The following is a 22,106-nucleotide window of genomic DNA, read 5'->3' as shown; positions in this document are numbered from 1 at the left end:
ACCATAGACAGAAAAGAACACAAGTAGAGCTGCAGGCTGAATCCTATGCATGGCTGCATTGCTAGATCTTTAAGTGCAGCTTGAAGAGTACAACAGAGACGTATTGCTGCCTGAACCAAAGAGCTGCAGGATCAAGAGTCTATCCAAATAATTTGACAGAATACTTCAGTCCAAAGCGTGGCCTTCTAAAGTTTCTAAGACCCATTCCCCATCTGCATTTCTGCAGTCTACAAAAGAGGATAGCTCATAGTCCAAGATGCACATTTTGTTAAAGAAAACTTCTAATTTTCAAAGAAAATCACAATCACTGTTTTGTTTTTATTGCAGTGGTCTTATTAACATGTTTTACAATGATCTTTAGAGATCATCTGGATTACGGGACTATAACAGAGTAGCAGGACCAAATGTTTGATTATATTTAGAGTACTTGTTGAGGCTCAAGATGGACATGCAAGATAATTTTCATTCCAGAAAGTAGCAAGATGAAGTAATTTGTTGCTGAGTAAATTACGTATGTGACTGAAAATCCCAAATAGTAAAAAGGAGTCCTGATCAAAACAGACTAGAATCAAAAGTACATATTCATGAGACATACATATATTTGGAAACACTACAAAGGGTGCTAGCTAATTATGTTTATTACAAAATCTTAAAGTGAATTACAAAAGCAAAGAAGTTCTTTTCAATGCATGTAAAGATGACTCTCTAATTGCCACTCCCTCAAATCATCAATACTTGATAGAAAAATAATTAAATCAAGGTTAACAAATGAAAACAAATATAGGAAAGCATATATTTTTCACTTGTTAAAGGCACAAAACCTAAATTTAATTTTGTTGTTCTAACTTGTTTTGAACAGTGTTTGCCATCCAGTGGGGGGAAAAAAGGAGGAATGGGAGCTCTCCTGTTCACTGCCTTCAAAGGCTCTGTTGGTACCTCAGACTCTTGCTTTTTGCCTCTCTAGTTTAATAAAAATAAAATTTAAAAAAGAGTCTGTTTCTTCCACAGTTGTTTTCTCAATCTTAGTCCCTTCTCTGCACTCAAAAGTACTAACATACTCTATGTCTAAAACTTTTAACACAAGAATCTGCTTTTCTCCGGTAGCATTTCTTCTGTCTGCTCTTGCTTTGTTTGTTGACTCTTTTCAGAATCTCCAGAACAGTATGTTGAAGACCTATGGTCTTGGACTGGTAGCTTCCTGTTCCGCCGCCCCCCCCCCCCCCCCCCCCCCCCAAATTTCCACATTATTTTTATATAGCCTGCTTAACACTATATTGCTTATCAATTAATTGCAGGATGTGTGAGTACATATGCCATTTCTAACCAGCAATGCAGAAGCACTTGTTTTTGCTATTGTTAAGCAAAAAGTAAGAGTACCATGCATGATAATTTACTCTGTATTAGGTTCCTCCAAAAACACGTGCCTTCAGAAAAATAATCAAGTCTACTTTTAGACTCTATGAGGGTTTCTGCCAAGATTGTCCCCTGGAAAAAAAACAAAACCAAACCAAACCAAAAAACCCCCAAAACCTCCAAACATCTTAGTTGTGTTGTTCTGTTCTTAATTCTTAGTGCATTCCTAATGTCACATAAATAAGAAAAATGGACACACGTTCTATAAAACTGATGAATTGAATAAATCAATCAAGTCCTTTATTGATACAGTACATTTATTGATTTTCACTGTGTTAACCAAAAGAAGATTGTGGATCAGTCTTTTCCTCATTCTTACCTTTTCTGATGAACACATAGCAAAACAGAGGCAAGCATGGGGTACAGACTCAAATTCAAAAGTATGATTTGCTTTTTGTAAGTAGCTCAGCTGGTCATACTTTTAGAAGCTATAAATAATACCACAAGAGGATCAAATCTATTGATCCCAGAAGGCCATTTACATGTGAGCATTACTTATACAATGGGACACTCACACTCTAAGTGGCTTTTTTCCCTTAAGTCTGCAAGATATATGATGCAAGACTGCAATTAAGACTAAAAAAGGAAACAAAACCATTTTATATTTCAACATTGCAACATCTTAATGCAATTGATCTAAACTTTGATCTAAGAATAAAATTGCAGAAGTTAAGACAAACACACATATATAAAAATTCTTTTCATCTTGCAATGGTTGAAGAGTTTTTAAATAGCAGTATCAAATAACTGCATTCCTCACTTGCTTGTTTTACATTGCCACTAAAAATAGACATTGTCTTACTCAAAAGATCATCCAAAGGACATAAGAATAGTAATATTTCGCATTCACTGTTTCAGAACATACTCCAGTACACTTCCATTCAGATCCATGGAATATTACCTATAGCATCTGTTTATTATTTTTAAAATCCTATTCCTAGCTCTACTACAAAAAAGTGAGTTTTCCCTTAATGCCAGGAAACTTTTACCATTTACAAGCTTAGAAAAAGAATATAGCTGATGCTGCAGCTTTATCATTTACCTCAAGTGCTGAATTAACTGTACAGTAAATAAATAGTAAGAAATACATCGAGGAAAACATGGTCCCAACTGACTCAAACCCCACAGTACACTGAAAAATGAATTCAAGTACAATCTTAGCCTTTCAACATACAAAGAGTCTCCCATTTCTTTATCAATTAATTTTAGCTAAAGCTAGGGTTCCACTTCAGTGCATTGTTGGATCAGGAACAGATTATTTAGAAGCTTTCAGAATTAGCTTCCAAGCTACTTTGTATTTATAAGCCCATGCATATGTCTAAAATTGTGTGTTCTTTATTCAGCTGTGTCGTGGTTTAACCCCAGCCAGCAACTAAGCCCCACGCAGCTGCCTGCTCACTCCCCCCCCGCAGTGGGATGGGGGAAGAGAATCAGAAGAGTAAAAGTGAGAAAACTCACTGGTTGAGATAGACAGTTTAACAGGTAAAGCAAAAGCTGTGCACACAAGCAAAGCAAACCAAGGAATTCATTCACTGCTTCCCATCGGCAGGCAGGCGTTCAGCCATCTCCAGGAAAGCAGGGCTCCATCACTCATAACAGTTACTTGGGAAGACAAAACGCCGTAACTCTGAACATGCCCCCACTTCCCTTCTTCTTCCCCCAGCTGTATATGCTGAGCATGACATCATATGGTCTGGAATAATCCCTTTGGTCAGTTGGGGTCAGCTGTCCCGGCTGTGTCCCCTCCCAACTCCTTGTGCCCCCCCAGCCTGCTCCCTGGCAGGGTGGGGTGAGAAGCAGAAAAGGCCTGGACTCTGTGTAAGCACTGCTCAGCAGTAACAAAAGCATCCCTACTGACAAACACTGTTTTCAGCACAAATCCAAAACATAGGCCCATATTAGCCACTATGAAGAAAATTAACTGTATCCCAGCCAAAACCAACACAACATGTAAAACTGGAAGGAGTTCATGATCAAACATTGTAAAATACACTTTTTTTTGAGGTTAGATCTTGTGTATAGAAAGAACAAGAAAAAGAACCTACAAAAAAAAAAGAAAAAAAAACATAAAGCACTTCACATATTGAGTTTGGAATGGAGGGGGTTTGTCTGTGTTTTTTGTCAAAAGTGTCTGTGAACTTTAACTACAGTTAAAGTATCAACTGACGAACTACTGACAAATTTCTCTATCCAAATACCACTGCAGGAAATAAGCTGTGGAAGAATCATTGACTTATATGATTGGATTTTATACCATGGCACAACAAATCACTACTGTCTCCTCTAAGATCCAAACTCCTTAAAAAAAGCGCCCGATCAAAAAAATCATCTCAGTCCCTCTGTAGCTGCCAAAGTTTTGACTTCTTGGCCACCACAGTTCGGTCCAAGGATAGATTCATAAAGATTAAGACGAAGGATCATTATTTTACAAATGAGTTAACTACGTAACACTTCACTCAGATTTCCTTCATTTCTAGAGCTAAAATAACACTAAAAAGACAACTAATCATTCTTCCTTTTTCTACTTTATACATGAGAAAATGGAGGCAAGAATTAAGAGATCTTCTCATCTTCAGGTATGCAGACAATGGTCCCAGTGGACATGCCTAGAGACTGTAATCTGTTACTAGCTAGTCTTATATAAAATTGAACTTAAGGTTTGCAAACTATCAGACTAATAGGTTTTTTGCAAACAAGTATGTCCTGAACTTAAGATTATTTTTTTAAAAAGACAGTAAAAATTAATTAAATCATCATACTGAGTATGAAGTTTATTAATACTGAAAATTAGATTGAATCCCACTCTTCAAGTGTCCTTGCTTTATTGTATCAGTGTTCAGAGAAACCAAGTTTACAGAGCCTAATAGCAGCCTGGGTGGCATCACACTACACCATGTGGGCTGCTGGAGCAGCACTGAAGGTAGTGAATACAATCTAACTACAGATTTTTAGCCCACAAATATCATCACACTGTTTAAACTCCCTTCCGTGGCCTCAAGGAAGTAGCATGTGGCACCACTAGAGTGCTGGTTGCCAACTTTTCCTGTGGTGCAACTTTTCCTTTTAATCATTGTTAGATTAACTTTTTTTCCAAATTAACAATATGATATGCACAAAGAAATAATTAAGTTGTTTGAGCCAGGAGGCTTTTTTCTTATTCCATTAATTATCACATTCGTACATAGGCAGACAACCACTAAAGATCAACTTTATCTAAAGTAAAATCATTTAGTACTACTGTATATCCTCTTCACTTTGGACAACCAGAGAATAAAGAGCATGCCTAAAGTAGGGGAGTTATAAAATTAAATGGAAAATTTCAAAGTATTCTGCAAAGCATTTCTTCTAAGAGAGAAGTGATGTTCAAACAAAAACGAAGAGATCATCAGAATGGGAGTCCTGGGCTCTCCATCAGGAAGGATTACTCGAGGAGCTAAATACCACTTTTATACTCTTAAATCCCCCAGCGTCAAAAGATTCAAAGCTAGTTACAGAAAGACTGACTTTAGTTTTCACAGAAATACAGCACTAAAAGTAAGCATTGTTCATTACCGCTGCGCATTCAACAATCCTTTTAATGATTTGATGAAACTCCTCCTTAAAACTTCAGGAAATTTTTCTTCCTCTTCCTGCTCCTATTGGAAAGTTGTCTCAGAGCTTCATCAATTTCCAGCATAAGCTGACTCACAGAGAGTTTAACCTATTACTTGTGCCAACTTAATCATTTACCTTGGATACAATTTTTTCTGCCTCTGGATCATATCTCACTCCTGCTTTCTGTTCTGATGTGCTAAATGAGTCAGCTTCTTTCATCTTCATCCCATAAGAGAGGTTCTCCATCTCCCTGGTTGGCTGAGTACATTCATTACACCTCTGCCACTTTGAATTAATCTCTCAACCTCTAACCTGACGAGCAGAGTGTCATAAACCAAAACGAGCTGTCACAGGCTCTGATCCCTGTACGAAAGAGGCCGACTACCCAACAGTCACAGCCCCAGATCTAATGGGGCAGGAGCTATGTCCATCAGTCTTACAAATCCAGCAGGAACACCAATCCTTCAAAGCCTTCCTCATCCTTCACCTCAGCCACTCGCTTTAAGACTCGCCCTGCGACAGCTCAGCCTCCGAGGGGAGCTGGCACAGGGCTTGCGCAGCCCCGAAGAGGAAGAGAAGCTGCAGTAACGTGCACAAGCCCACGTGCCGTGGCACACATCGGGCACCGGGGTTTCCTTCTCTCAGGATGGCAGGGAGAGGAGCAGCCGTGCTCCACGTGCCAGTGCTCGCTGCCGCACGGCCATCCGCACCGCAGCTACGCTGGCCGCGTCACCAACGCGCTTCAGCCAAATTCGCCTCAGTTTGAGTACTAAGTGTAAAACCAAACAATAATTAAATAATAAATATAATACGTATAAGTGCCTAATGATGCTTTTCAACTTTTGCAAAATAATCCATTCTCATAGTTTGTGGTGCTACATTTTTGAAACTAGGGTGGACCCTATCTCTCTCCTGTCTCTATCGCTGCAGCTTAAGATACTCACCTTGGAAGGAGAGACCTGCATCTGAACCCCTCCTATACTCAAGGCAAAGCAAGGATCTTTTTTAGAGCACCCACCACACTGACATATGAATTTTTAGGATGCCCAGTTGATGTTTGTCTTCCTTTCTGCACTTAAAAAAATACTTAAAAATGCAAGGTACACAACCCCCCCTCAAAATCTACTAGGTGAGAGAAAAAGAAAGTGTGAGCATAAATTCATAGGCACTAAGTTGCTCAAGTATCATATGTCATTCTGGATTGGATGCGAAACTGAATTCTGTCCTGGACTGTGAACAAAGGTAATTTCAAGAGGGGGGGGTGGGAACCAAAACCAAAACCAAACCACATTTTGGAAACTGTTAAAGGAAAGCAAAATGATTTTGAGATGCCTGTCAGACACATACATAGAGTTTGGCAAACACAAGAGAAAGCTGTACAGAACTAAAATGTTTTTGCCTTTTCAATCCAATATTTCAGTGTTTTTGAGCATGACTGCAATAGGCAGGATACATCTGCTCACTATCATCTGTAGTATTTCCTATTCATGGCAAGAACAGATGGAGCCTCAGTAATCCTCAGCAGTTCTTACTGAACTATGTTTTGGAATAACATCAAAACTGGAATACACAGTATTTCATTGATGGATAAAACCTCAGTTACTGGCAAAAACAAAAGGACAAACCACAAAAGAAGCCAGTGTTAAAAGAACTTCTTTTCTGTAGCAATTTATCCCACTGAGGTCTAAGATTTTATTGAAAGAATTTTTTTTTTTATTACGAACAGAGATATTTGAATTGAAGGTTTTGGTCCTCAGATGTTTTATGTTATAGCATTAAAACAGCAGGGCAAGCAACTAACCATGTTTAGAGTATACTACTATTTTTAAACTGCTGGTTAACCAAAGCAGAGGATAATCACCTTTGGTATTTGTAGGTTTATGTATTTCAGTTTCTGTCACCTACTAGTGACATCAGCAAATAGTTTTTTTCAAGCAGCTTAGCTGTAAGGTACAACACACAGTTATCCCATTCAAAGTGCAGTTCAGGGAATGAAATGCAATCCAGCCTATCTGAACTCTTCTGTCTCCCTTCTTGGTCTTAGCACAAGGAATTTTGCTCTGAGGCATGACTGGACACATCTGCCTTTTTTTTTTTTTTTTTTTAAATCACCTACTCCCAGCAGTTTCACCTCCTGCATAAAACAGCAATTTAATAATTTAATGAGCTATGCAAGCGAGAACCCACTTCTACCCTCAAGTCCTCTATACAGGTACACCAGGTTGCCAACTTACCATCCAGCCCAATGCAAGTTCTATGTTTTCCAGGCAAGAGAAACATACAGCCTATGTGTGGCATTTAGACATAGAGCCTAGATAAATAAATTAGCATTCTGTCAATGCATAATAGCAAACCTTCAAGCAGAGCTTACTGACTGTGTCTGATTACATGTTCCTAAGAGCCTTGTTACAGTCAATAAAAGGCATGTGAAGTATGATGACAGTGTTAGGTAAAGAACACATTTCCACAGAAAGAAACTTATAAATTATGGTCACTAAAATTTCAACATAGCATTTATGGTAATTTTTAAAGATAGTCTAGGAAATCACTTTCCTATATAGCCACAAATCTGAAGGCAAGCACTTATACTAGATGAAGTATTTAAGCAAATCCCACTTCTTTTCAAGTTTTCTATTTTGTGAAGCTACATAGGATAAACAGCACATATTTTAAAAAGCATTAATTAGAATAACAGTTGTCATTTCTGGCTGCTGTTCTGTAACTGTTCCTGTCGCAGCAGACTAAATAACAAATATGGCTTGCCTATGGAAAACAGCTTAGTGCAGTAATAAGGTCCTTAAAAAAGAAAGGGCTAAGAAGTAGTATCTTGAAAGGACATTATCGCTTTAGAGAAGCATGAAAAAGAAACCTTTTCTTTTCGAATAGAGTTCATATTTTAAGATTCTGCACTCAGAGGAGTTCATGATTAGGTTTTTCATGTACAGTATAAACATGGATGTCATTTCACATGAATACAGAAGTACAGTCCAAGACTGTATTCCTTAGAGCTGAAAATTTTGGAAATCCAAAGCAAGAGTGGCTGCAATAGCTGCCCATCTCTTTTTATTTTTTACTGAAAGTGTTGGAGAGGCATATACTGACAGAATATCATCTATTTGCCCAAGGTTTTTCCCCAGTCCTTTACTTTATTCCTATTTCAAGGCTGAAAGATCTAAAGCTTGCAACATGTCTTACCCAATGTCCTGGTTTCAGCTAGGATAGAGTTAATTTTCTTTCTTTCTTGTAGCTGGTACAGCCTTATGTTTTGGGTTCAGTATGAGAAGAATGTTGATAACACACTGACATTTTCAGTTGTTGCTAAGTAGTGTTTATACCGAGTCAAGGATTTTTCAGCTTCTCATGCCCAGCCACCAAGAAGGCTGGAGGGGCACAATAAGTTGGGAGGGGACACAGCCAGGACAGCTGACCCAAACTGGCCAAAGGGATATTCCATACCATGTGACATCATGCCCAGTATATAAACTGGGGGGAGTTGGCCTGGGGGGTGCGGATCGCTGCTTGGGAACCAACTGGGCATCAGTCGGCGAGTGGTGAGCAATTGCATTGTGCATCACCTGTTTTGTATATTCCAATTCTTTTATTATTGTCATTTTATTATGCTTCCTTTCTGTCCTATTAAACTGTCTTCATCTCAACCCATGAGTTTTACTTTTTTCCCCCCGATTCTCTCCCCAATCCCACTGAGTGGGGGGGAGTAAGTAAGCAGCTGCGTGGTGCTTAGCTGGCTGGGGTTAAACCACGACACCCTATAAAACTATCCTAAGCAACTTAGAACCCTTTCTCTAAAAGTTGAGCAGGATTTGCTACCCATAGTGTTGCGTCCCCTTCAAGACAACCTCTCCCTTTTGTTCGTGAGCAATCGTAACTGCATAGGTACTATGAATCTTCATCCAGTGCACTTCTCAAGTCTTCCTCCACTCCTCTATTTTGCTCACATCCTGTTACTGGGTTTTGGGAAAACTTATTTAGTAACAGCAAGTAAGTTTAACAGCAAGAAACCGTTACAAGCATAGGAATTGTTGGTTGTAACCCAGTTAATACTTCCCATTTTATCACAAAACAATTAAAATGGATTTTGTAATTTTCAGAGTTCCCTGTCTGTTTGAATGCATAGAAACCATTTTAGCACTAGCCTTGGGTTGTACTAAATAACTTTTTATTAACTCATAAACCATGATAATTCCTTGAAAAGCTCGAGTACTATCAAGCTTCTCCTTCTGAGTCTTACAGCAACTTCAAATATGGGAATAAGTTTACAGAAAAAGGTGTTAGCTAACTATTTAAGAAAATATTAGGCTCTGAAGTTTAAATGCAAATTTTATTTTCAAAAAGCTTACTGGTTGCTTCATGATATGTTCCAGTTTGATTCATCTTGGAGGACATGAACAAACACCACCACCAAATCAGGTATACATCCAGTATTCAGAATTATGACCATTTCTAGAAAGATTCTTGATGTACAGCGAGAGGAGTCTTTCTAGTACTGCAGTAGCAGTAAGCTAAGAATTTAGCATTTAAGTAAACAATATTTGCAGGAATTTACACAGACTTTCAGACTACTGGACTAATCCAAGTAGCAACTAATAGGTACAGTTAGCAATAGTTGCTGTAACAACTGTTCACAGAAGCATGACAAATATCATTTTATAGAAATTTATTCAGAAAGCAAAAAGTATATTTTGGTTTGCCACTGCCTTCATTATTATAAGACAACATAGCTTAACAACTATTACTCTCCAATGGCTTTTCAACAATCTTTGTGAAGCTAGCTGATCTAAGTCTAGTTATTAATTAACAAATAACCATCCAGTTTTAAAAAAAAAAAAACACAAACAACCAACCAACACTAATCAAATCAGAATTAATGAGTTTGGAGACTTAATTGCCACTTCATTCCAAACCCAGTCCAGGGTCTATTAAACTCACGAGTATCTCTCCTTTGTCCTCAACAGATTTTGAATCGGAACATCTATCATTGCTCCTTTGTATCATAGCTTGCCTGCTCTAGCAAGGTCTGAGAAAAGAAGCTTAGGCTGTCTGCTTCTGCTCTTCAGTTTTTCAGAAAATGAACAGGTTTCAGTTCAATCTTATTCATGAGGATTTCCTCACAGGTAATGTGGAATATGTAAACACCCAGGACCCTTCCTTCCATTTTAGTGGCATTCACTAGACTAGAACCATGTCTTTGTTGATATTCCTTTTTCTTGTCTAGCGAGTCTGGCAATTTGGGCTGCACAGACCTACTGCTTTACTGGCAGCCCTTGACTTTAAAATTTCTCTCTGAGCTAGATTATACAGTTTTTAATTCTCTCAAATCAGGGATGGAATTACAGAGCTGCCAACATCTGTGGGATCCAGGAGACTTCACGGCATACACAGTACAACTGGGCAGTATATTACTTGTATGGATTTATCTATAACATGAAATAATAAGAATGCCTGGTCTTAATTTGAACTGTCTCCTGGTTTTTCAGCTGACACTCCAAAGCATCTAATGGGTAGCATTACAGATACAAAAATGATGTCCATGAACATTCTGCATGTCAACTTAATAAAAAAATAAAAAAAATTGTGTGTGTGTGTGTCTGTGTGCTTATCCACATGTATCCGGTCTCCTTGTCTGAGAAGCCATGTAAAGCCCACACATAAGATGTGTTTAGAAGTTGAGTTTTGCACAGACTAACCTGTATATGCCCAGGTCTCTTGTTGGATTAGAGTTACTACTGATCTTGTTATTTCCCCACCCCTACATTTTCAGTTAAGTTAGACAACTGTCCAAATACCACATCGTGTAGCTACAATTTTGCAAAAAGAAATACCTAAAAGGAAAGTTATTATCATTAGCAAGCTCACTGAAATCTTTTGTAAGAAAGTATGAAATTAGAGAAAAGAAAATTAAGTATTTCTTACTTCAAGTGTCTAAGCTGCAATAAGAAATTAACCTTGTTTCTGCCAACATTCATTGTGCTTCTTTCACATACTGGCATTTGTTTAAAACCTGTGACTGTTGGGTATATCAACAGTGCAATCTGGTTTTTTAGAGCTATTCCTAAGCATATCCAGAAATCTCGTGGTTAGCACACAAAAGCACAAAATAATTACAGTAAATTCACTTAGAAAAAGATAGACTTCCTATCTCCCCCAAAGTCTACCACGTAGTACAGATTTGCACACTATTGTGATTTGAAACGTCATTTCTGTAAGTTATTTGGAGTCCCACAAATTTTTTCTCCAGATATAGACAGCATTAAGGAGTTGGTTTTCAGAAGTGCTCAGCATTCAGGTCTGAACAATCAGACTTCTTTAAAAAGGATTCATGTTTAGAACAAGAAAAGACAAAGCACTTCCTTTTTTTGTTGCTAGGCCTTCATTTGCATGTGTGCAGAATACCTAGTATTCCTTATTAGTATCAGTTACAAGTCATGTGAGTCTATGAATATTCAGAGGACTTAAACAACAACAAAAGAATCACTATGAGTTATCTAGAGAGCTCAGTACGAAATTAAAGACTGAACATCTTAAAACAACTTAAAATACACAATTACAAAAATGAAATTGCAATTTCCTCACTTTCAGTGCCATTTAGAAACCGAACATTGGCTTTGTGCAATAAGCATGCACTTGCCTTATTTCTTTTTAACTTAAGAAAGAGCTTTAATAAAAAGATAAAACACCAAAGAAAATGTTTTAATTTAAAATTATGTTCAGTGGGGTGTCATCCCGATTTAAAAAAAAAAATCCTCAGATGGCTAACTTAGTATTTGGGAAACAATACCTACAGAAACTGAGTCCAGGCTTTCAGCTTAGAAGAGCTGAATGAAGGCATTTGCAGAAGTTGTTTGATTCCCCCCACTACACTTTCAAGTGGACACTTTTTATTTTTTTGTTGGTTTTGTTTCTAATCCTAGAAAAGAAAAAGAATTCTGGATGGAAACCCAATTCCCCTCCCAGCCTTTAGCTCCTTCATATTTTGCAACCAGAAAAATTGTATTTTTCCACATTTTTTTGTTACCTCCCTCAAATGAAAAATGTGATGTTGGAGCCCTCCTGCCTCCCATTTCCCATCAGAATACTCCTCCTCTTTCCAGTTGGCTGTAGCATTCTCTGCAGTAGCCAGCATCTTCTATTGATAGCTATAAATTTTAACTGGAAATATTTAGTTCTAAACAAAGTCATATCAAATGGCTTTTGCATAATTAGACTTCTTAAGGCACATATCCAAATAAGGAAATGGGAATAAGTCAAATCATTCAGTGTTCCCCAAACTGAAATAGAATCAACTTTTTCATAAACTGAAGTTATTACACCCCTCCCTGGATCTTAATGCAATAATATAAAATTTAATTTTAGTCATTTGCAATTGTTGCAAGTGTATATTATCTCTTTACTACTACAGAATGAATGAGATCCATTTAATCTTCATTGTTATAATCAGAAGTCATTAACCTAAACTAGGAAGCTGTGAAATTAATGTTGCAACAGCTTCAAACTTCCGCATGTTTGCTGAGGGATATTTTTTTATTTTTTTAAAGCAGCAGAGCATAGGTTAATCGCTTCAAGAGAGTTGAAGAATAATATATTTTCTCCAGATTACTCAACAATCTTTTAATTCATTGCTTTTAAACAAGGGTGTAATTTAATCCAGCTATTCAACTTTTGCCAGCAATTTCAGTTTAGCATAACATTTGCAATTTAATTAAATGCTAATAAAATACATCACTCATATCACCTGCAGACCAGGGTGTGGGTAGCTCAATTACTTCAGTGTTTACAGTTCACTGAGTTGTGAAGGGCAAATGGAAACTTTTTTACATTACTAAACAGCAGTTATTTGAGAACTAGCACTGGAGGAAGATATGAATGTTTTGTCTCAGATTCCAAAAATAGAATAATAAACAGAGAGGTAGAATGGATGTATCAGTGTTCCCTTATGATAAAGGAAAAGAAAAAACAGAACAACTCAACTCTGATTAATAATTAGGTTGTCTTTTTTAAAAGAGAGAGGTAACATTTCAAGAAAAAGGAAACCTGATTTTTGTTGTGCTATTAACCAGTCCATGTCTGTACAAATCTTAGTCTCATATTTCTTCTGATTTTTAGATATATTTGTAAGGTAACCTTTAGGTGGTTTGCTAGAATTATTAATTGCTTATTTTTTCCCCACCATGTTGATTATTGCCTTTTTTTTTTTAGTCATTAAAATATACAATAGCTCATCACAGCCTGGTGAAGTTCACAGGTATCCTTGGCATTTTCCTCCAAGTTCTGAGCAGGTATGAGAAAAGTCTGTTCTACCCCAAAACATGTTTAGTGTCCACTAAGCTAAGGAAAAAAGCAGGAGAGCTTCAGTGCAAGGTTCACACTTTCCTATGTAACCTTCCTTCTCTTGGACTGACGCCAATATAGATACTATAGCGACAGATACCAATATCCGCATTCAACTGTAGTCATTTGGGAAAATATTTCATTCAGTCCACGTTCATCATGCATATCCTGGGCATCACTTTTCTTTATTCTCCATCTCTTTCAAAAGACAACTACTTTTCTTAAACAGCTACCACTTCAGAAAACTGAGTTTAAGCATTCTTGTTCTCCAGCTGCAAGGACCAGATCTTGGCCATTGGTGTGGTAAGCACAGGGCAGCAGGACCCGACAGGAAGGGTGTGGGACTGCTGCCAGGCAGTCTCTGCTGTCCCGCTGCCCCTCTGACAGGGCACAAGCACAGCTGAAGGAGACCAAGAACACGAGGTGACTCAGCAGAAGATGACTGGCATCATCCTCATTCGCAGTTGCTATTCAAGCGGCCAACGGCATGAAGTAACAAACAAGTATGCTTTGAAGAGTTATCCCTGCTTCCCTGGTACACAGGACTTGCTGTAACAACAGGCAAGCTTAATCCTTTGCACAGTGTCTAGAGAAGAGGAGGTCTCTGGGTTATTCAGAGGAGTCAATGGGTTGCAGGCAAATAGGCACAGGAACTGTGGGACAGTTTTGACAGGAATGATAGAAAGTGCCCTGCTAATCGTCAACATGGGGCAGGAGAGCAGTTTCAGAGGAAGTTCTGAATAAAGAAATCATAAACCAGAGAGACAACAATAACATTGTAGGTATTTCTGGATGTTTTTCCAAAGTGTTAGGACAACATGGGGGGAAAATACTGATATGCTCATGTGGAAAAAAAATGTAGAGAAGTAAAACGAGCATCACTCCATTTGAAAAAACAAGCAAGCAAAACCCACTGATATCTCTTCAAAAGGAAGAAAAAGATCTTTGTTTTCATGTTAAGCGTAAGTGAGGTATTATTTGTGCGTCTGTCTGATTTGCATCAAGCCTGGGACCCAAGATGTGACCAAAGTCAAAGTGGCTTAGCCTCCAGTTCTTTGTACCAATGACCAGTGTACTTTAGTTCATGGTTGAAGAGCAGCTGTTGGCAAGCCTTCAGAACAGAGATTTGAGCTTTTATCTAGAAAAATCCTTAAAACATCAGCTTCTTTGTATACACTTTGGGATCTACCTAAAACTTATCACTTACCTTCTGTTGTTGACTCGTTATCCAAGAAATTTGCACTTACTTGAAACAGTGCTGTCTATTGCATAGTTAATGCTCTATCTACCAGGCTATCATCTCAGCTGCTATCTTCACTCAGTTTTGAAGCCCATCTTGACCAATAAACTACTTTTCTCTGTTTGGTATTTTTCTCCCTGCTACACTTTCTCCATCTATATATTCCCTACTTGAACAAGCTCGTCAACCTCTCTTCTGACAAAGGCCCATTCTCAAGACCCATATCTACTGTAGTATCTATAACAAATTGATCAGTAGATCAGAATTGCACGTACCGGATTATGGCACAAGGAAATCCTAGGAAATAAAGCTATTATTTTTTCATTCTTAATATGGTAACAGGTTAAAACTTCATCTGATCCAGATCTAATAATCTCAGTGGAATTAAATAATACTCTAAACTAAGCAAGAGGTGAAAATGAGAACTACAAAATTTTAGAACTGCATCTTCAGAATGGAAATTTCTGAAACAATTAGGCAGAAAAAGACCCCACCCCATTGTTCTGGAAAGGAGCTCCTTTTTTTAAATTTCTGCTGCAATCTTTAGTTATAATGCATTTTTACCCAATAATGGGAAAAATCAACAAACCATCATTAGGTAAGGCAAAAAAATAACATATTTATGGATTTTTTTTTTTTCTTTAAAGACAGTGATATAAAAATGACTGTTTAACAGTAATCAACCAACAAATATCACTTTGCAATATCTACTGCTCCTCCAACTGATCTGGGTGCTAAGTACTCTTCAGATTTATGGCAAAGCAACTAGTTAGATTTTCAGTATACGATGGCTCACAGAAGGCACAAGTTGAAACTTTTTCCCCCCGAGAAAGAAAACAATCCTGTATGTGAACATCAGTCAGATCATTGAAAGAAGAGACTAAGGAAATGGCCACTGGGAAACTTACACGAAAACAGGGAAAAAATATTTTATGTATGATCACAGCTTAAACCACATATGCTGGACAGAGAAAGAGCAAGCACTGTGATTACCAGATTAAGCATTCAGAAACAGGAAGTGTTATATTAAGAGAATGGAGAGTAGAACAGGATATTGTAGGCGAAGCATTAAAGGAGAAACATAGAAACAAAAGCAGAAGAAATACACTAAAGAGAGTAAACTAGCAAGATATCATACAAGAAAATACAGAATAAATAGCTCTAAAATGAGTTCTAAATTTGTTCTCAAAACCTGATAGTATTGATTTTGATTTTATATTGTATTTTTACCTAGTCTAGTTAGTCATAACCAGGTTGGGGTTTTTTTTATTCTTTTCCTTTTCTATTCCTTCCCTTTCCCCTTGTTTTGTAATCAAACAAGTGCATGGACAAAATCTGATGTGGCTACATACTTTTAATTTTGTGGAAAATGAGGAAAAAAAATATGTATTTTCCTTACAGGTTTTCATATGGTTTGTCAAAACTGGGAAGCATGGACTAGAAGAATCGGATCCATTTTTAATGGAGACTATCACTTTACACATAGAAAAGAAGAATCAGAAAACATATGTCATTATTAAAGGTTGAAGTATAGCATCACCCCCCCCCCCTTTTTTTTTTCACTGCATTTTTCAGCTTCCAGGTTAAACTGTATTTGGAGGCACCGTATTGTCATGCTGCACAAGTTTTGTCACCATACATACACAGTCTATGACATCCCATAATACAGATATTCATCCTACCATAGTACATGAGAACAGATGACAAAGAATGGATAACAAAGGAGAAAGCCAAACACGTTGGAGGGTGATGCTTCCCACTCCGGAGCGAGTTCCAATAAGTAAACACATCAATCTGTAAAAACTGCAACATTAGGAACAACGGATTGTGATAAACAGGTTGATTTTATTCCTTGCATCATTATTAATATAAACCACGATTCAGACAGCTTTTGAATAAATACTTGTAAAATAAATTATTTTCAAGGGCTTATTCTGATAGTATCATTCCAAAAAGCTTAGAAGGCTATCAATATTGCATGAGCTTGACAGTGACTCATAAGATGCTCATACATATGTTTTCATTAGTTAATTGAGCTTATCACCAGGGAGAAAATATTAAAATTTGGTAGAAACTACAGCATGGGAAAGTCGAGGCAGAGTAGAAAGTGTTATGGGTACCTATTCAAACATTTTCAGAATGACTGGGTTTTTACCTACCAAAAAAAAAAAAAAAAGAAATGAAAAGCAATCTGTAAGCTTTAAAAAAATTAAGACAAGGAGAAATCTTTTACCTTGAGAAGTTCTTACTGTATTAGAGTCAATAAGCCTGAAGATAAAGCATGCAAGACTTGCAAGGGAAATGTTATGGACTGTGCTGTGTAGAGGTAGGAAGACATAATAATCTCCAAATAAGGTCAAACCAGGATATTTCTGTGACATAAAAAATTATGCCCCACTAATCTCTTGAATACTTCAAATGAGTCAATAAAACAGTGGCACAGGGACAGAAAAGAGGCAATTAAACTAAAATCACAGCCTTAGGGAGTCTTTAATATTTCAGATTAATCAGACAAGGATCAACTATTTAAATAATTGAGAAGAATTAGTTATCAATTCCAAGATTTTCACATATAACATTACAGTACTTATGATTGGGAGTATATCTGACGTTACTATATCCTTAACATCAGTTAAGTTAAAATGTCCTATTTAGAAGTGGGAAGAGGCTAAAGTGAGATGCGGGACTTTTTTTTCCTTGTTAAAATCTCCAGGCACAAAGCCTTTGAGGTCAATTAGAATTTTCTTGAATTTATTGTTTCAAATTTTTGAAGTTACTGACCTATTTTGCAATCAGCAATAATAAATCAGTTTTGTCTTAATGGATTTTCTGAAAATTAATGAGCGAGCAAATATCAACATTAAAAAAGCTACTATAAAAATTATTATAAACTAATTAAAATTGAATAATAAAGGTCACAATAGGAGAATTACTTGATAAATCAATGTATTAACAAAGTATTATTTTACATCCTAAATTAACACAACACATTATAAATCAATCTTGGGGTCGACAGACGAATTAATTACATAATGTTAATTCAGTATCAGAAAATTGAGGCACTGTTTTCCTTTAATCTAAAACCCCAGATGGTACTCTAGCCAGAACAGTAATCCTGACCTAAGTGGTAAAGGACCCAAACAGCCCTTCTGATTCTTTTGCTCAAGAGAGGTTTCCCAGAGCAAGCAGTGAAATCAATTTAGCTGGTCTTAAAGCACCAAAAATAGCTATTCCAGCTCAGCACTTCAGCACTCTCTCCTCAAATATCTGCTCAGGAGTGAGTATTCTTGCTTCCCCTCGTACACTGCAACACTAAGCATGTACAAGGACCTTGCCTGGGGTGACAAATAAACTACTCTTGCAGTCTAATATGTCAGATTCCAGTAATCCTTCTTTAACCTTGATGGCAATTAATGACTTCCAGATGTCATTTTTGAGGTTTCAGAGAGGTATTCAAGGTGCAACATAAACTGTGTGCCTACATTTCCATAGTTGGTTGTAACATTGAAGACACTCTTGCCCATAAAAACAACCCCAAATCCTAAATGAACTAGGTGATACCCTTGATGGACCCCTGCCCTGACACACACAAGTTATAGGAGTTCTGAAGTAACCTCAAGGGTTAACCAGGTAGCAGCACTGCTTATTTCTTCTCAGTAGCTTCATGAATGTTGCAATAAATGCATGCAGTGGCTATTGAGGGCTGCCTTGGTTTTGTACAGAATTAAAAAAATTTAAAAAAAGAATCTAGGGAAATAGCCACAGGACATCATCTACATTTAAGTTTGTTGCAACATAAGACATATTATTCTGGGGTCTTGAATTCTACCATCCATTGCCAGTAAAAGTAGTATTTCACTAAGCAGACTGTGTTGTAAGATGCCATTTCCTTTGGTTCACGTTCTCAGCTTTTGCAGTAGGGATTCCTCGGTCTCATGAACATTAGCGGCAGCAGTAGGTAACTCAAAGGTTTACAGGGACTATTGAGGAAAAAAAGTGTATGTTTAGGCAAGAAGAGGAAGGAGGGAGGTGAGCATGATTTCTGGTCCAAAGAGTTTACAATTTAGATGTTATACTTGACCTACCAAAACGGTTTCGCTCATGCAGCTGTGCAATGCACAGCATGGACAAAGCGCTGCTAATCCAGCCGCAGCAGGGCAGTTGCAGTGCTTCAGTTCTGCTAGAGTGGGCAATCCCAGTCACAGTTCACTTCCCAAGTGAAACAGCAAAAAAACAACTTTTCCAGCATAACAGATTCCACAGTAATGACTTATGGCAGCACAGCTGTGTAGGTCAAACTCACCTACCTCTAACTTTGCCACACATAACCCTGGAAAATTCAGTCATGGTGAGAAACGTATGCAGATTAAAAAACTTGTAGAAAACAGAAGGAAACAGTGAAAGGATTATAAAAGCAGAATAATACAGTAGAGGTCACATTAGACTTGCTACCCAGTCACTCAAATGTTATACGGCCATGACACAAAAGATAAGCCTTCCTTCCTGAAGGATAGCTCTGAATATATTTTGCAGTGTCTTCAAAGCAACAGTTGGAATATTCAGTAAAATAAAAAATACATAGGAAATCAACTCCTAGACTCTTTTACTTCAGTTTTCAATAAAAGTTGCAGTATATGTAGTTGTTTTACCTATTGTGTGCTTGCACAGTCTGTAATGCTTCTGACTTTGCAAGAAAACAAACAAAAACCACTCTAGACATTTTCTCAGAACATGAAATAGATTCATTTCCTTCTGATCTAAAAAACATCTAAGCTATGGAAAACATTTGGAGACTCAAAAGGCAGTATTTGAAACCATTAGCTTTTCCTTAAAATCTTGTTTGTTTGTTAAAAAGAAATAAAGAACTGTCAGAACAGAGACTTCTAAACACAGTTTTGAAGGAATAAGATCTTTGGCAGTCTGCAACCCCCTAGTGAGCAAGCTTAGTTTTCAGTGTTAACAGATTGTTCATACATCCTTCAAAGGAGTAATATATGCCTAAAACTTCGATTTCATTATGGCGATTACAATACTTGTCAACCCAAGAACCAGAGCTTTCAACAGAAATTGACAGTGGACTTACACTCCCGATGGTTGTAGAGAGAACGTTTTGTTAGAAAGTACTCATTAGCACGAGTTTGAAGTGTAGCGCTTCTAGATATTTTCCATGTGAACATCCTTCCCACTGGAAAACAGGTTGGATTGGAAACTTAAGATTCACGGGCAGCAATATTTAGGTTTTTAAAACAAAAAAACAAATGAAAAGAGCAGTGAAGCCCGTGAAACTGGTTATGAAGCTTTGTGTGCTAAACTGGTAAAAAGTTCAAAACAAACAGAACATTGTACTTCTTCACGCATTAGTTATGTTGTGGAACTCCTTGACAAGAGACAGTCATACAGATAAAAAGTTACAAGACAAAGAACATAAGGAAAAAAAAATCCCTGCAGACATATTAAATGCAGAGAGGTGATATCTTCTGACTTTAGAAGTCCCCAAGATACACATCGTTTGGGACTGGAATACTGGGTAAGTGCCAGTAACATGATTTTTATGTTCTTTCACACCTTCCTTAAACATTGTCAAGGCCACTCACAAAGAGTGGATTCAAAGTCAGATGAATCTTTGACATTAACCCCTATAATAGCCCCTATATTCCTAAATCAAAACAAAGTTAAAACCAGGACTGAAAGACATCTTTAATCATCCATTTCTACTAATTATGTGTTCACAATAGCGTGGTAAATGTTAAAGAAACACTGAGGGGGGAAAATTGTGAAATTTCCTTTACTAACTTCGTAATGGGTTGCCCCAAGAAATAAGTGAGCATAACATTGAGAGATTATATTCAATCGGAAATTTGAGAATTATTGACAGAAATTTGATCTATTCATCCTTCTGCTGAATATAGTAATAATGCACATAAAAAAGCCAATGCAGCTACTTTCAAAGCATAGACCCTTTTCGAATAGCTTGATAAAAGGTAGCACAAGAAGAAATAACTTGCATAATCTAGGTAAATCCTGAACTGCTGACAGACAATTTATTGAGATTATATTTTTTAGCTTTATTTGTTGTAAGTTATTTTCTTTGAAGTTTTCTCTCTCTACAAATTTATTACCTGTGCTAAATCGACAGAAATGAGGTGGCATCTCATTTATCGCTATGTGGGAACTCTTGATAATGTAAGCACTTTTATAACACCAGATTATGTATCATATAATAGGAGCCGAGAATGATTTTATTCATACTATCCTTAAATAAAAAATAAGAAAGCAGTAAGAAACATGTTTCTTTTGAAATCCTGATAATAAATAGCTTTTTTGTTCATGTTACTAGTACAGAATAATTCAAAAAGTAATTTCAGAGATACTTGCAAGTCTAATTTCAAGAAGCAGAAAAGATACATTCTAGTTACCTGAGAAAACTAGCATCCACTTGTGGAAAAGACAGATAACACTTGCAGTTAAGCAATATTTATAATCTCAGTCTAACTTTAACTATGTCCTCGTGCTTCCCCCCAAATTTGCATATTTTTAGACAAACTCTCTATTAGCTCCAAATTTCTTACAGAGCAGAACAATGGGAAAACAGCCAGCTTCCACCTGGTTTATGACTTCACCTTTCTAATCTGATCTTCTCCCTTGGTATTGTCTTTTGAAAAAGCATTCTGAAGGTTTAAGCAATTTTCAAAATACAAAACCTCTCTCCTTATACTTGGAAATAGATGTGCCAAGACAAAATTAAGACAGAATTAAAATACACTAGTGATCTATAGGATAGTATTAAGACTGCCTAGCTTCATTGTCACAACAAAGTTGACATCTAAATTCAAGATGCTAATTAGAGTCTCTACATTGCAAAAGTGCTAAGTGGTTCAATGCTGCAAAAAGGGTAATACCATTCCTCCCCCTCTTCTCACTGTGTGACCCCGCCTGCTCTCTGTTATTAGCTCTAGTACTTGCCTGATTGCACAGTAAACTTATTCAACACAAAGGGGGGGGGGGGGGTGTGTAAAAAAATCACTTTCTATGCTGAGGTAGTTTTCTGCAGGTTACTGAACTGGTTTAGCACATGAACAGATAAGGAACAGAACTAGCACAGAACAAGTGATGGGATTATACAGCCAGAAAGAGAGAGGAAAGAAGGGACTGGTGAATGGTGAGCTGACAGATTGGGCCCTTATCCATACATAGGGCCTGGATATGTTAGCTCCTTGCAGCACAAACAAAAAAACCAATTCTTGTGATGTTTAAGTCACTCTATGCATTTTATATATTGCAGCGTAATAAAGATAACAGACTCTTATCTCTGCTAAAATAAGAGTTGATTATTAAAAAAAAAAATCTTACGTTTTTGACTGTATGTTTAAAAAGACTCCATTGAAGAGTCTAGAGGACTTATTTTAGAGACGTTTGAGCAGTAGATCCAGTAGAGAAGGCAAGTTCTTCAGAGTCACTTGAGTTTGGATCAGATGGCTTATATAAGCACGTGACTGACAGAGAGAGGAGTTTT

The 22,106-nt window shown here is 37.1% G+C and overlaps 1 protein-coding gene across 14 annotated transcripts in view; it reads right to left on the bottom strand.

Annotated features, from left to right (window-relative positions):
* KCNIP4 (potassium voltage-gated channel interacting protein 4) overlaps positions 1–22,106 on the bottom strand; it is a 474,029-nt gene that overhangs the window by 157,295 nt on the left and 294,628 nt on the right. The window contains exons 1-2 of one of the 14 annotated variants that reach the window (XM_052780353.1): positions 16,827–16,921; positions 15,993–16,067 (exon numbers count right to left, since the gene is read on the bottom strand). The exons of 10 other annotated variants lie outside the window; for them this stretch is intronic. In XM_052780353.1, coding sequence (XP_052636313.1) covers positions 15,993–16,002 — 10 coding nt within the window. In that variant the 5' untranslated portion in view covers positions 16,003–16,067; positions 16,827–16,921. Of the gene's footprint in view, positions 1–11,807; positions 11,830–15,992; positions 16,068–16,275; positions 16,397–16,826; positions 16,933–22,106 lie in introns of those variants that run through there. 3 more of the 14 variants (XM_052780354.1, XM_052780356.1, XM_052780359.1) reach the window with 3 other exon arrangements.

Source organism: Harpia harpyja, chromosome 2, assembly GCF_026419915.1.
Source record: "Harpia harpyja isolate bHarHar1 chromosome 2, bHarHar1 primary haplotype, whole genome shotgun sequence".
In the NCBI taxonomy this organism is placed as follows: Eukaryota; Metazoa; Chordata; class Aves; order Accipitriformes; family Accipitridae; genus Harpia; species Harpia harpyja.
The sequence above is the reverse complement of the archived record's forward strand: the minus strand, read 5'-3'. Positions and strand labels throughout refer to the sequence as shown.